Here is a 13345-nt window from a genome sequence, read left to right on the forward strand (position 1 = left end):
AGAGCCTGAGAGCATCTAGTTCAACTCTCTCATTTTTACTGCCATTGAAACCTAGAACAGTTTATTGACTTGCCCAAGGTCTCACTAATTGGTACAAAGGGTTCAAAAATACCTATCTCAGAAGATCTGGTCCTCAGGAAACAGTCTGGGGTGAGGGGTGCCTGGGTGGCTCATATAGTTAAACATCCAACTCTTGATCTCAGTTCAGGTCTTGATCTCAGGGTTCTGAGTTCATGTCCCACGTTGGGCTCTGTGCTGGGTGTGAGGTCTATTAAAATAAAAGGAGGGGGGAACCCAGTCTGGGCTTAAAGAGACAAATCTAAATTTACAGTTTACTAAAGGGTTACTATGCATAGGTTAGATACTATACTAGGTGCTTTTACATACTTTCTCTCATTGGATCCTCACAATAGTCCTAGTTACATAGATATAATTATCCCTAAATCCATGCCAGGTTATGCAATTACATTACAGGATCCAGGAATCAAATTGACTGCAAAGCTCATGTTCATGACCCCTAAGCTATACAGTTAGCTATAAAATAGCATACTAATGCACTACAAGCACACCAAGGAATACAAGTCCCCATGCTACCCCCTCTGAATTCAGTTTCCACTCCTCCTGAGATTTCTGGGGAGATTAAAGGGAAAGTGCTCATTAAGAAGATTTCATTCTCATCCTACCAAAAATATGGTAAAGGTACACATTGATATGCATTAAAATAGTACTCATTTACTATAGTTTTTTTCATGCTACTGAGAGAATGACCTCCACATAGGTGACCTTGGTATGGTCCAGGAGATTGGAGAGTGATAGTTGAAAGAACAACAACTCCTTTTGGCTTTTATAACTCAGGGTCTCTAGAGATAGAACATGACAAGATCTCTTTGCAATTGTTCTTTGCCTTCTTTTCAGTCCACTAATATATGTTTAAATCAAATTAACTTGGTACCCTAATGTATTTCCTATCTTCCTTTTTGCAGCTGAAGGTCTGACAAACCTGAAGAAGTTGTGTTTACTTCATATGACCCACTTGTCTGACATTGGGAATTGAATGGATTACATAGTAAAGTCTCTGTCAGCTGAACCCTGTGACCTTGAAGAAATCCAATTAGTCTCCTGCTGCCTGTCTGCAAATGCTGTGAAAACCCTAGGTAACTGTTGCCTGCATTAACTGAATGAGAACAGTGTAAGAGAACATGTGCTACTTTCATACTCATGCATGTTGAGTGTCTCAAAAAAAATTTAATTTTTAGAGAAACTGGAAAAGATAATAAAGACTGCCAGGTAATATCTAGTCTGTTTTTAATGATCTTCTCCATGGCTGGAATGAAAATTTATTATAGATGGAGAATTGGGAGAACATTTCAGAATAATGGAAGATATTATAATTTTAAGAGATGGTGAAGAAAATGAAAAGAAGAAACAGGGGCTTGAAACATGGCACATGTTCTGTTACATAATAAACTGCCTAATAAATATTTAGATGATGGATAAGTAAATGACTGAGAAGCAGAGAGAGAAGGATTTCCTTAAAAGTCTCAGGCCATCCAATTCCTACCCATCGCCCTTTTAAGATGCAGCTAATGTGTATTAATGTAAGAGTTGAGTCTTGGGGCGCCTGGGTGGCTCAGTCAGTTAAGCGTCTGACTCTTGATTTTGGTTCAGGTCAAGATCTCATGGTTTGTGAGGTTGAGCCCCATGTTGAGCTCCACACTGACAGTACAGGGCCTGCTTGGGATTCTCTCTCTTCCTCTCTCTGCCCCTCATCTCCTTGTGCTCTATCTCAAAACAAATAAATAAACTTAAAAAAATATTTTTAACTTAAAAAAAATAAACTTAAAAAAACTGCTGGGAATCTGTAAAAGGAAATAATTTGTATGCTAATATAAACCAAGAGCTAGGGAAACCCATGATTAGAAGAGGCTAGACAAACACTAGCAAAACAAGGGTAAGTACACTCTGTACTTCTCTATGTGACCCTGGGGAGACACAGATTTAGAACTACAAATAGATGTTGTACCCATTTTGAGAGGGGTTCCATGGGTTTTTTATGTGAAAGCACCAAACCCCAGAAGATATTTTACTCTATGAATTCATATGATTGATTAAAAATAATAATAGCTGGGGCAACTGGCTGGCTCAGTCAGTAGAGCATGTGATTCTTCATCATGGGGTCATGAGTTCAAGCCCCATGTTGGGTGCACAGCTTACCTAAAAAAATAATTTAAAAGATAGCTAAAGAAATAATAATAGCAAAAATAATAATAATAGCTAATATTATAATGTGAATATATTTCATAAAAACCTTGACTTTTTTAAATGGAGATTTTTCTTATTAGTCTTGAAAGGAAAAACTTCAACTAGATTAAACAACCATGATGAATACCTAACGTGAAGAAAAGGACTAAGCAGTTTTTAGCTAGAGTGATGGTATTCTATGATTAATGCATGTGTGTAAAATAATTTTTCATATTTTTTTACCTCAACATAATTACATCTTTTGCAGATAGCATGGAATTGAGTCCTTTTTGGAAAAGAAAAAAAAGTCGCCTTATTTCTGCCTTTTAATTAGTGTTTAGTCCAATTACAGTCAATGTAATTATTGATGTGGATAGATTTTCATCTGTCATTTTGCTATTTGTTTTCTGTTTTTCTCACATCTTTTTTTTAACTTCCTAAGTTTTTATTATTTAGCATCATAGCTATGACATTAGCAAAATCATCTAAATTAAGATAAACAAAGAACTGTTCATTTCATTTGGGTTATTTGTCTTGTTGTGTTTTTTGTTCCTTTGTTTCTCCTGTATGATAAGGACATTTTAGAATTGGAATCAATCCTACATGTTATCTGGTTCTTTGTTCTTAAGATTTTTTAAAAAAGTTTATTTAAGTTTATTTATTTTTGAGAGAGAGAGAAAGAGTGTGTATAGGGAAGGGGCGGAGAGAGAGGGAGAATCCTAAGCAGGCTGCACACCACCAGCACAGAGCCTGATGCAGGGCTCAAACTCATGAACCGTGAGTCAGACATTCAACTGACTAAGCCACCCAGGCACCCCTCAACTTGCTCATTCTAAAGATGAAGACCCTGCACCTTGGAGAAAGGGAGTGACTTTCCTATAGCTACGTAACAACTATATTTTATGCTGCATTCGGCTTTACGTGAAGTTTATTAGTCAGAGCTTAGGACTGGAAATATCTGTCCATTTAGTCATAGCCATGGGAGTTCATAGTTTAAATCTAGCCAGATACCTTTGGGAATAATTAAACAATTTAACTAATCAGGCCAAATAATGATGTGTAGGCTATCAACAAAGAAGACGAAGACTTAGGATTCTTCTAAGGATATTTTTTAAATGCATTTTTAAATGCATAGCTCTCTAAAAGCCTTTTTATTTTGTATTGAAATTTTTTTCCAGCTCAGAATCTTCACAATTTGGCCAAACTGAGCATTCTTGATTTATCTGAAAATCACCTGGAAAAGGATGGAAATGAAGCTCTACACAAACTGAGTAAGAATAACAATTTAACCAAAATCATATGATTGAATATATACACTAGTCAGAAACACATATCTGGGCCCTGATGGTTTTTGGTCCATATGTGGCTTATTATATGTCCCTCAAGGGACACAGGCCAATGACTTTGAGCCACCAGTTTTCACATGCTCATCACACCTGAGGCTCCCAAGTGCTTGCTTCCCTCTAGTGGGCCAGTGTCTGAAAGTAACTGATATTCAAGACAAATTTGTTTAAGGAGTTAATGATTTTTTTTTTAATGTTTATTTATTTTTGAGAGAGAGACAGAGCACCAGCAGAGGAGAGGCAGAAAGAGAGGGAGACACAGAATCTGAAACAGACTCCAGGCTCTGAGCTGTCAGCACAGAACCTGATGCGGGGCTCAAACTCACAAACCTAAGTTTGAGAGACCATGACTTGAGCTGATGTCAGACACCTAACTGACTGAGCCACCCAGGTGCCTCAAGATAAGATTTTAAAAATGTGATAGTGATACTGTGATTATGTTTTGTTTTAAAGAACTATATAGGGCATCTGGGTGGCTCGGTTGGTTAAGCATTGGACTTGGCTCAGGTCATTATCTCAAGGTTTATAAGTTTGAGCCCTGGGTAGGGCTCTGTGCTGTAGCCTGCTTTGGATTCTGTGTCTCCTTTTCTCTCTGCCCCTTCCCTGCTCACACTCTGTCTCTCTCTCTCTCAAAAATAAACATTAAAAACATCAAAAATAAGTAAAATAAAACAAAATAAAAAAATAACTATATTTACCATCTGAGATTTGCTTTAAAATAATTGAGAAGGGAGGATGAAGCAAGCTTGTCCATGAACTGATATTTGTTGAAGGTTGGCTTGTCAGTATGTATAGTTTTGTTATCCTATTCTGCATAGTAGTTGTATAGTCTTGAATCCTTTCTGTAAAAATATTAACCAAAATTCAAGTAGAATTGCACAGTGAGTAGGCTGCAGAGATAGAGACCATTCCTTCTCCCACATCCCTACATTCTTCATCAATTTTGAGTTGGATTCAGTTCTTGGACTGCTCTCTGCTTCTGGAAGTTGACAGGCTGCACATCCTGGAAGAGCTAGCTGTGCTGCTGCTGCCCTGGTGGAGTGACGTGAGAGTCAGCCTGACCAGGTTGTTGGGGCAACTGGAGGGGGCCCTGCAGCTCGTCAAGCTTGGGCTGAAAAACTGGAGACTCACAGATGCGGAGATTAGAATTCTAGGTAGGTACACACATACAGAGCCAGGAGAAAAGAAGTGAGCTCTAACAGAGCTCTTAAATTGGTTTTAAAAATTAATCGTATTTATATACTTCCTTTTTGTTAAGATTTTATTTTTTTAATGTTTAAGTATTTATTTTGAGAGAGAGAGAGAGAGAGAGAGAGAGTGTGTGTGTGTGTGTGTGTGTGTGTGTGTGTGTGTGTGTGCAAGTCAGGGGAGGGGCAGAGAGAGAGGTGAGAGAGAGAATCCTAAGTAGGCTCCATGCTGTGAGTGCAGAGTCTGACGACAAGGCTTGATCCCACAAACCATGAGCTCAAAATCTGAGCTGAAATCAAGAGTCAAATGTTTAACTGACTGAGCCTCCCAGGGGCTCCAAGATTTTATTTTTAAGTAATCTCTATACTCAGTGTGGGGCTTTAACTCACAACACTTAGATCAAGAGTCACATTCTCTACCAAAAGAGCCAGCCAGGGGCCCCACCTCCTCTTTTTTGTCCATAATATATTATAACATAATATATATATATATATATATATTTATTTATTTTACATTTATTTATTATTGAGACAGAGTACAAACAGGCGAGGGACAGAGAGAGGAGATATAGAATCTGAAGCAGGTGCCTGGGTGGCTCAGTCGCTTGAGCGTTCAGCTTCAGCTCAGGTCATGATCTCGTGGTTGGTGGGTTTGAGCCCATTGTCGGGCTCTGTGCTGGCAGCTAGCTCAGAGCCTGGAGCCTGTCTTCAGATTCTGTGTCTCCCTCTCTCTCTCTCTGACCCTCCCCTGCTCATGCTGTCTCTCTCTCTCTCTCTCTCAAACACACAAACAAACAAACATGAAGCAACTCCAGGCTCTGAGCAAGCTGTCAGCACAGAGCCCGACTTGGGGCTCGAACCCACAAACCGTGAGATCATGACTTGAGCTGAAGTTGGATGGTCAATCAACCAAGCCACTCAGGCGCCTCTGTCCAAATATACTTAACCAACTGAGCCACCCAGGTGCTCCATGTCCAAATATACTTAATGAGAGTTCACACAGATTAAGGAGTAAAATGATTAAAATGTTTAAAAATGTTTATTTACTTATTTTGAGAGAGACAGATAGACAGAGAGTGAAGGAGAGGGAGGAAGCCCAAGCAGGCTCTGTGCTGTCAGCGCAGAGCCTGACTGGGGCGGGGGAGGGGGGGGGGTTGATCCTAGGAACCATGTGATCATACATGACCTGAACTGAAATCAAGAGTGAGATGCTTAACTGAATGAGCCACCCAGGAGCCCCAAGGAGTAAAATGGTTTAAAACACTGGCCTGCCTTCAGGTTTTTAAGCATTGAATCTAGAGTACTAAAGGAGAAACATTCCCTTTACCTGAGAAGGTATATTATGTTAGGAATTGCTCTTCCTACCCTTAACTGTCTGAAATTCAGCAATGCTCCTCCATTTTTGGGAAATATGTTTAAGTTACCTGTTGAGTATTTAAAATAGGTAAAGGAGAGGAGCCTGGGCAGCTCAGTGGGTTGGGTGTCTGACTGGATTTCTGCTCAGGTCATGATCTCTCAGTTTGTGGGATTGAGCCCAGGCTTGAGATTCTCTCTCTGCCTCTCTCTCTGCCTGTCTCTCACGCACCCATGTGCTCGTGCTGTCTCTCTCTCTCTCTCTCTTTCAAAATAAATAAGTAAACTTTAAAAAATGTAAAGGTAAATGCAACTTTGTTAAGTGGGATCACTGAATAGCTTCAAGTAATTGTGATATAATCCAGGAACAAAGAGAGGTCTATAAATGATGGAAGATTCCACCAGCCTCAGGCAGTTGATGGAAGGTCTTCATGCTACCTGTATTACTAATTTCTACTAACAGATTACCCCCCAAAACAGTGGCTTAAAATAACTATAAATATTATCTCACAATTTCTGTGGGTGAGAAATGTGGGAACCGGATGGTTCTGGCTTAGGCTCCGTCACGAGGTTGCAGTCCAGATGTTGGATGGGGCTGCGGAAGGATCTGCTTCCCAGGTGGCTCCTCACGGGGTCGGCAGGTTCGCTGCAAGCCTCAGTTTCTCATCCCTGAACTTTTCCATTGGCTGCTGGAGGGTTCTCAGTGTGGCTGCTCACGTCCCTCAGAGCAAGAGATCTAAGAGAGAACCAGTTGGAAGCTGCAATGTCTCTTATGACCTAAGCTTGGGAGGCATTTCTTCTTTGTCCTGTTGGTTACTCAGGCCAGCCCTATCCACTGTGGGATGGGGCAACCCTGGGGAGAATATACTAGGAGGTGAGGATCACTGGGCCAGCTTGAAGGCTGACTACCATCCTAAGGCAAAGGATTGGTGAAAACAGCCTTGACTTCATTTCCCTCTCACACTGTCAGAATATACTCGCAGTATCTACCATTCTTTCTGAATGCCTAGTAATGTTCTGTGGTAGATATAGATATATAGGTATCACATCTTTATCCACACATCTCATGAAATGCACACTTTTAACCATTTTAAGTGTCCAGTTCTGTGGTATTCAGTACATTCACATTGTTGAGCAAGCACCATCACCATCCATCTCCAGAACTTTTTCATCTTCCTTGACTGAAACTCTGTACCCATTACAGAACTAACTCCCCACCTGCTCCTCTGTTTAAAACCTTTTCTCTTCGAGATGCATGTCTCTAAGTGCTTAGGCTGCTCCAGGGTTTTAGCCCTCTCTAATGGTGCTTCATGTGCTGGACCTTTTCTTCCCTTAATTCCTAACTCTAACTTTACTCACTCCCTTAACTCATCAGATCATAATTCTGGGTGACATTCTTATAGGTCCCTTCTCTATTCTGGGCGATTTTGGAGACAGGTGGCTTCTGTGACAGGCTAATTAGTTAGCTAATAAATTATCCCTGTCAGGTAATTTCATCCCTTAAACAAGTTGGAAAGGATATGTGGTTTTGTTTTCTTCCAAGTTTTTATTTAAAGCAAGTTAGTTCATATATAGTGTAGTATTGGTGTCAGGAGTAGAACTTAGTGATTTGTCACTTACAAGTAACACCCAGTGCTGATCACAAGTGCCCTTAATGCCCAGCACCCACTTAGCTCAAACCTCCATCCACTTCCTCTCCAGCAGCCCTCAGTTTGTTCTCTATATAAAGAATTTCTTATGGTTTGTCTCCCTCTCTGTTCTTATTTTTCCTTTCCCTATGTTTATATTTTGTTTCTTAAATTTCACATGAGTAGAATCCTATGGTATTTGCCTTTCTCTGGCTGACTTATTTTGCTTAGCATAATCCACTCTAGTTCCTTCCACATCAAGGCAAATGGCAAGATTCCATTCTTTCTGAATGCCGAGTAATGTTCTGTGGTAGATATAGATATATAGGTATCACATCTTTATCCACTCATCAGTCAATGGACATTTGGGCTTTTTACATAATTTAGCTATTGTTGTCAGCACTGCTATAAACATTTGGGTGCATGTGCCCCTTTACTTCAGTATTATTGTATCCTTTGCCTAAATACCTAGTAGTGCAATTGCTAGGTCGTAGGGTAGTTTTATTTCTAGCTTTTTGAGGAACCTCCTTAGTGTTTTCCAGAGTGGCTGCACCGGTTTGCATTCCCACCAGCAGTGTAAGAGGGTTTCCCTTTCTCCACAAGGGATGTGTCTTTTCCAGGCCTCTGCCGTGTGTAGAATTAGAATCACTCATTGGGGAGGCCTTGTGGCATCTTTCAAATCTTTAAGTAGTTAGCTCTCTAATTTGCCCAGTTCTTAGGCTGGCCAATGAAACTGGAGAAGGAGATGGTATACTTAACAAAGGAATGGGCTAGGTAGTAATTTGTCATTTGACTTCAGTTGTCCAGTGCCTTAGAGCCTCCACGTGTAAATGAAAAAACTAAGAGTAACAGAAGGCAGCTAGCTCTTGGAAATTGAGTTCTAACAACATACCCTAAAATGTAAGTAAAAAAAAAATTACAAAATGAACAACTCAATAGCAGAAACTACTTTATTCTCAAAGTGTTTTAAAGAAGAACTTGTAGAATTATCATTATATCCCTAATAAGAGATAACATTGTCCCTGTTTTATAAAAAAGCAGGGATATAAGGTTGTCATACTAAAGCAGGGAAAGAAAGGGTTGGAGACAGAAGAGCACTAAGGATGTAGGGAGAGATTGTGGGTGCTGGTCCCGAAGCTGGTCCCTCCAGACATGTCTTTCACCTCTTTTTCTCAGAGCTAGAAGAAGCAGTCTGCTTGTGCTTGGACCATAAGGTAGAGTGGAAACCAAGTGCTCTCTGCCGTTGGTCTCAGGTGAGGAGGCTGCTGTCCAGAGGCTCCATCTTTATGAAGTGGCTGAGTTGCACTGGTTTTGGGGTCAGATCTGGCCACCCTTTCCACTCGACAGATGGGGGGCCTGCAGCAACTTAAAGTCTCTGAACCTCAGTCTGCTCATCTGTCAAGTGAGAGTCACTATAAAACCAACCCTATTAGCAGTTATTGTGCTACTCAGTTATAAAACTAACGTATATAAAGTAAGAAGTTCAACCCTGACCCATTGTATATGTTCAATAAATGGTACCGTGATCATTTTCCTCTGTGGCCTTCAAGGGGAACCAGATCCTAGGTTTATCTTCCTTTCCAAAAAAAACCTTCCTCAGCCTGCAAAACGAATAAAATTTATAAAAATAAACCCTGCTTGCTTCATGTATAAGACCGTTCACAATGGAACCTCAACTTACCTTCCTCTTCTGCTATGCCTCGCTACCTACATGAGGTCCATCATCATGGACTTCTTGTTCCCTAAAAGTGCCTTTGCACACGCACTTTCTCTAGAACATCCTCTACCTTCTCTTATAGTCTGTGTAAGACCGAACTTAAATATCTCTTCCTTGGTCAAATATTCTTCCTATGCTCCTTTTGCACCTCCATATTTAAATTGGATGTCTGCTTTAAGCCTCTTGTCCAGAGTCTTTTAAACTTTGACTATGACCCACAGTTAAAAATACATTTTATCTCATGATCTAATATACACATAGACACACATTAAAAAAGTTTCACAGAAAGTAATTATCTTATGCCATGTGTGACACAATCTGTTATTTTCTATTCTTTCTGTCCTATTTCACTTAAAACAGATGCTGATTGCAACCCGTTAAATTTATTTCATGTTCCTCTAAAGGAAGGGACACCCTGAAGCTTACAAAAACAGTGCCCGAATACACATTCTGCCCAGGATGCCAGCCTAGATTCAGTTTCTATGGTCACTTCTGGCTCTACTTCCATGTGTCTCTAGATCTGTGTCACCTTGCCTTCCGCAGAGGCTCCTTTCCTTCTTCTCCAAGTGACTTGGGTGGGGAGAACAGTCACTTGTCAATTTCTACAAGAAGAGCCCAGTATAATTACGGATGTACCAAATATACTGAGTGCTTGTGGGTAATTATGAAGGGTAATTGTTATAGTTCTTAGCAGCAGATTATGTTAAACGTAATATTGGTGCTTCCATACTCTCAAAGAGATATTTGACCATTTCCGTCAATTCAGGTTCCCGGTGCCACTCAATCCCCCTCTCCCATCTCCATCTCTTATACCCCCTATGAAACTGTCACAGTCTCCAGTATCACGAGACAATTTAGGCATTAACATTCAATGATGGATATGTGTGACAGACACAATAGTGAAATGAAGAAAGTACAATGAGAGATAGATTCTCTAACTGAAGAAAGACTATCTGATGAGATGGAGGGAGAAAATGAAATGTCAATATGAGGTTTGAAATTAGATATAGTAGTTGGAATGTACTTTCCTAGCCAAATTCTAAGCCTGGATTGTCCTGTATTTCCCCTTTTTCTGTATGCATACTCAGGATGCTGGGGAATATCACACAGTGTGGCAGATAGGTACGCTACTATTTCATCAATAACATTTAGAAGTGAACGGTAAGAAAATGCTATGTACCAAAACTTGTGACATGCAGCAAAAGCGGGCCTTGAATAAAATTCCCATAGCCTTAAATCTTTGTATTAAAGAAGGCCAAAGTCAGTGAGTTTCTAATTTAAGAAGCCCAAAAAACATCAGAGTAATCACAAGATCATAAATATAAGTCAATGAAACAGAAAATAAAAATATACTAAACAAGATTAATAAAGCTTGAAGTTGGTTTTTTAATAAGAGTAACAAAATAAAAGTCAAGCAAGACTGGGACACCCAGCTGGCTCAGTCAGTAGAGCATGAGACTTTTGATGTCAGGATCATGAGTTCAAGCCCCATGTAGAATTTACTCAAAAAAAAAAAAAAAAAAAAGAAAAAAGAAAAAAAGTCAAGCCAAACTGATAAACAGAAGATTGAGTGACATAAATAATTTCATTAGTCTGGGGCGCCTGGGTGGCTCAGTCAGCTAAGTCTCTGACTTCAGCTCAGGTCATGATCTCACGTTCGTGGGTTCAAGCCTCGCATCAGGCTCTGTGCTGACAGTTCAGAGCCTGAAGGCTGCTTCCGATTCTGTGTCTCCCTCTCTCTCTGCCCCTCCCCCCTCATGCTCTGTCTCTCTCTGTCTCAAAAATAAGTAAAACATTAAAAAGAATTTTAAAAAATAATTTCATTAGTCAAAGTAGAGACAGGCACGTGTAGTAGCTTTATTCATTAACACCAAAAACTGGAAGGAATGGAGGTGTCCTTCAACGGTGAATGGATAAACTGTGGTACAGCCATACAATAGTATATTATTCAGTGGTAAAAAGATGTGAGCAAGAAGCCAGGGAACATCATAGAAGAAACTTAAACACATATTGCTTAGTGAAAGAAACAAGTCTGAAAAAGCTACATAAAGCATGAAACCAATCATATGACATTTTGGAAAAGCACAGCAAAAAGTTCAGTGACTGTGGGTATTCATCCAAAGAAAATGAAAACACTAATTTGTAAAGATATATACACCTCTATGTTTACTGCAGTATTAGTTATAATAGTCAAGGTATGGAAGCAACCTAAAAGTCCACTGACAGGTGAATGGATAAAGATGTGGTATGTAGAGACAGTGGGATATTACCCAGCCATAAAAAAGAATGAAATCTTGTCACACACAATATGTATGGACCCAGAGGGTATTATGCTAACTGAAATAAGTCAAAGTAAGCCAAATACCATATGATCTAAAATCCAAAAATGGGGCATCTGGGTGGCTCAGTCACTTAAGCACCCGACTTCAGCTCAGGTCATGATCTCACGGTTTGTGGGTTCAAGCCCCACATCAGGCTCTGTGTTATCAGCACACATCAGCCTGCTCTGGATTCTGTGTCTCCCTCTCACTATGTGCCTCCCCCATTCATGCTCTGTTTCTCTTTGTCTCAATAATAAACAAAAAATTAAAAAAAATAAAATCGAAAAAAATAAAACAAATAAACAAACAACAACAAAAATAGAAACAGTCATAGTTACAGGGAACCGGTAGTTACCAGATGAAGAAGGATGGCAGGAGGGGTGATGAAATAGGAGAAGGAGGGGGTGCCTGGGTGGCTCAGTTGGTTAGGTGTCCGACTTCAGCTCAGGTTATGACCTCACAGTCTGTGAGTTCAAGTCCCGTATCAGGTTCTGTGCTAACAGCTCAGAGCCTGGAGCCTGCTTCAAATTCTGTCTTCTTCTCTCTCCCCCTCCTCAGCTTGCACTATGTCTCTCTCTCTCTAAAATATAAACATTTTTAAAATTTTTTAAAAAAAGAAATAGGTGAAGGGGACTTAGAAGTACAAATTTCTGGGGCGCCTGGGTGGCTCAGTTGGTTAAGCCTCCGACTTCGGCCTAGGTCAGATCTCACTTTCGTGGGTTTGAGCCCCGCATCAGGCTCTGTGCTGACAGCTAGCTCAGAGCCTGAGCCTGCTTCAGATTCTGTGTCTCCTTCTCTCTCTGCCCCTCCCCCTCTCATGCTCTGTCTCTCTCTGTATTAAAAATAAATAAAACTGTAAAAAAAATTCAAAAGTAAATAAAACATTTTAAAAAATTTAAAAGAAAAAAAGAAGTACAAACTTCCAGTTATGTAATGCAAATTCTTAATTCAGAATGTTAAAAATTTGTTTAAAAAATATGAAGAAGAAAAGCTTCAAAATTAGTGTGTTGCCTGTAAGAATTTGCACTGTATAACTGGAAATCGTGGAGATGAAATATATAGCATAGGGAGCATAGTGAATATAGTCAATAATAACTGACACACGGTAACTACTCTTATGAGCATTGCATAATGTTTGTAATTCTCAAATAACTGTGTTGTACAGCTGAAACTAATATAATGTATGTCAGCTATACTTCAATTAAAAAAAAAGTTCAGGGGTTGCTAGCTCAGATGAAGGGGAAGAAGGGTCAGACAGGTACAGCTCAGGGGATTTTTTTAGGACAGTTTACTTATTCTGCAGGGTACTCTAACTGTGCATACCCGACACAATGCATTTGTTGAAACCCACAGAACTTTATAGTGCAAAGAGTGAACCTAAATGTATGAAAACTAAAAAGTCATTTATGGGACGTCTGGATGGCTCAGTCAGAAGAGCATATGACTCTGGATCTCAGGGTCATGAGTTCGGGCCCCACACTGGGTATGGTGATTACTTTAAAAAAATCAACTTAAAAAACAATCATTTAGTAGGTCTGGGAAACCTGACCATGGA

At 39.9% G+C, this 13345-nt stretch overlaps 1 protein-coding gene across 1 annotated transcript in view; it reads left to right on the top strand.

The window, feature by feature from the left end:
- Window positions 1–13345, top strand: part of NLRC4 (NLR family CARD domain containing 4) — a 39539-nt gene that overhangs the window by 18528 nt on the left and 7666 nt on the right. The window contains 3 exon segments of the mRNA XM_029937984.1: window positions 984–1154; window positions 3420–3512; window positions 4571–4738. Coding sequence (XP_029793844.1) covers window positions 984–1154; window positions 3420–3512; window positions 4571–4738 — 432 coding nt within the window.

This window comes from Suricata suricatta, chromosome 4 (assembly GCF_006229205.1).
Source record: "Suricata suricatta isolate VVHF042 chromosome 4, meerkat_22Aug2017_6uvM2_HiC, whole genome shotgun sequence".
Taxonomy (NCBI): Eukaryota; Metazoa; Chordata; class Mammalia; order Carnivora; family Herpestidae; genus Suricata; species Suricata suricatta.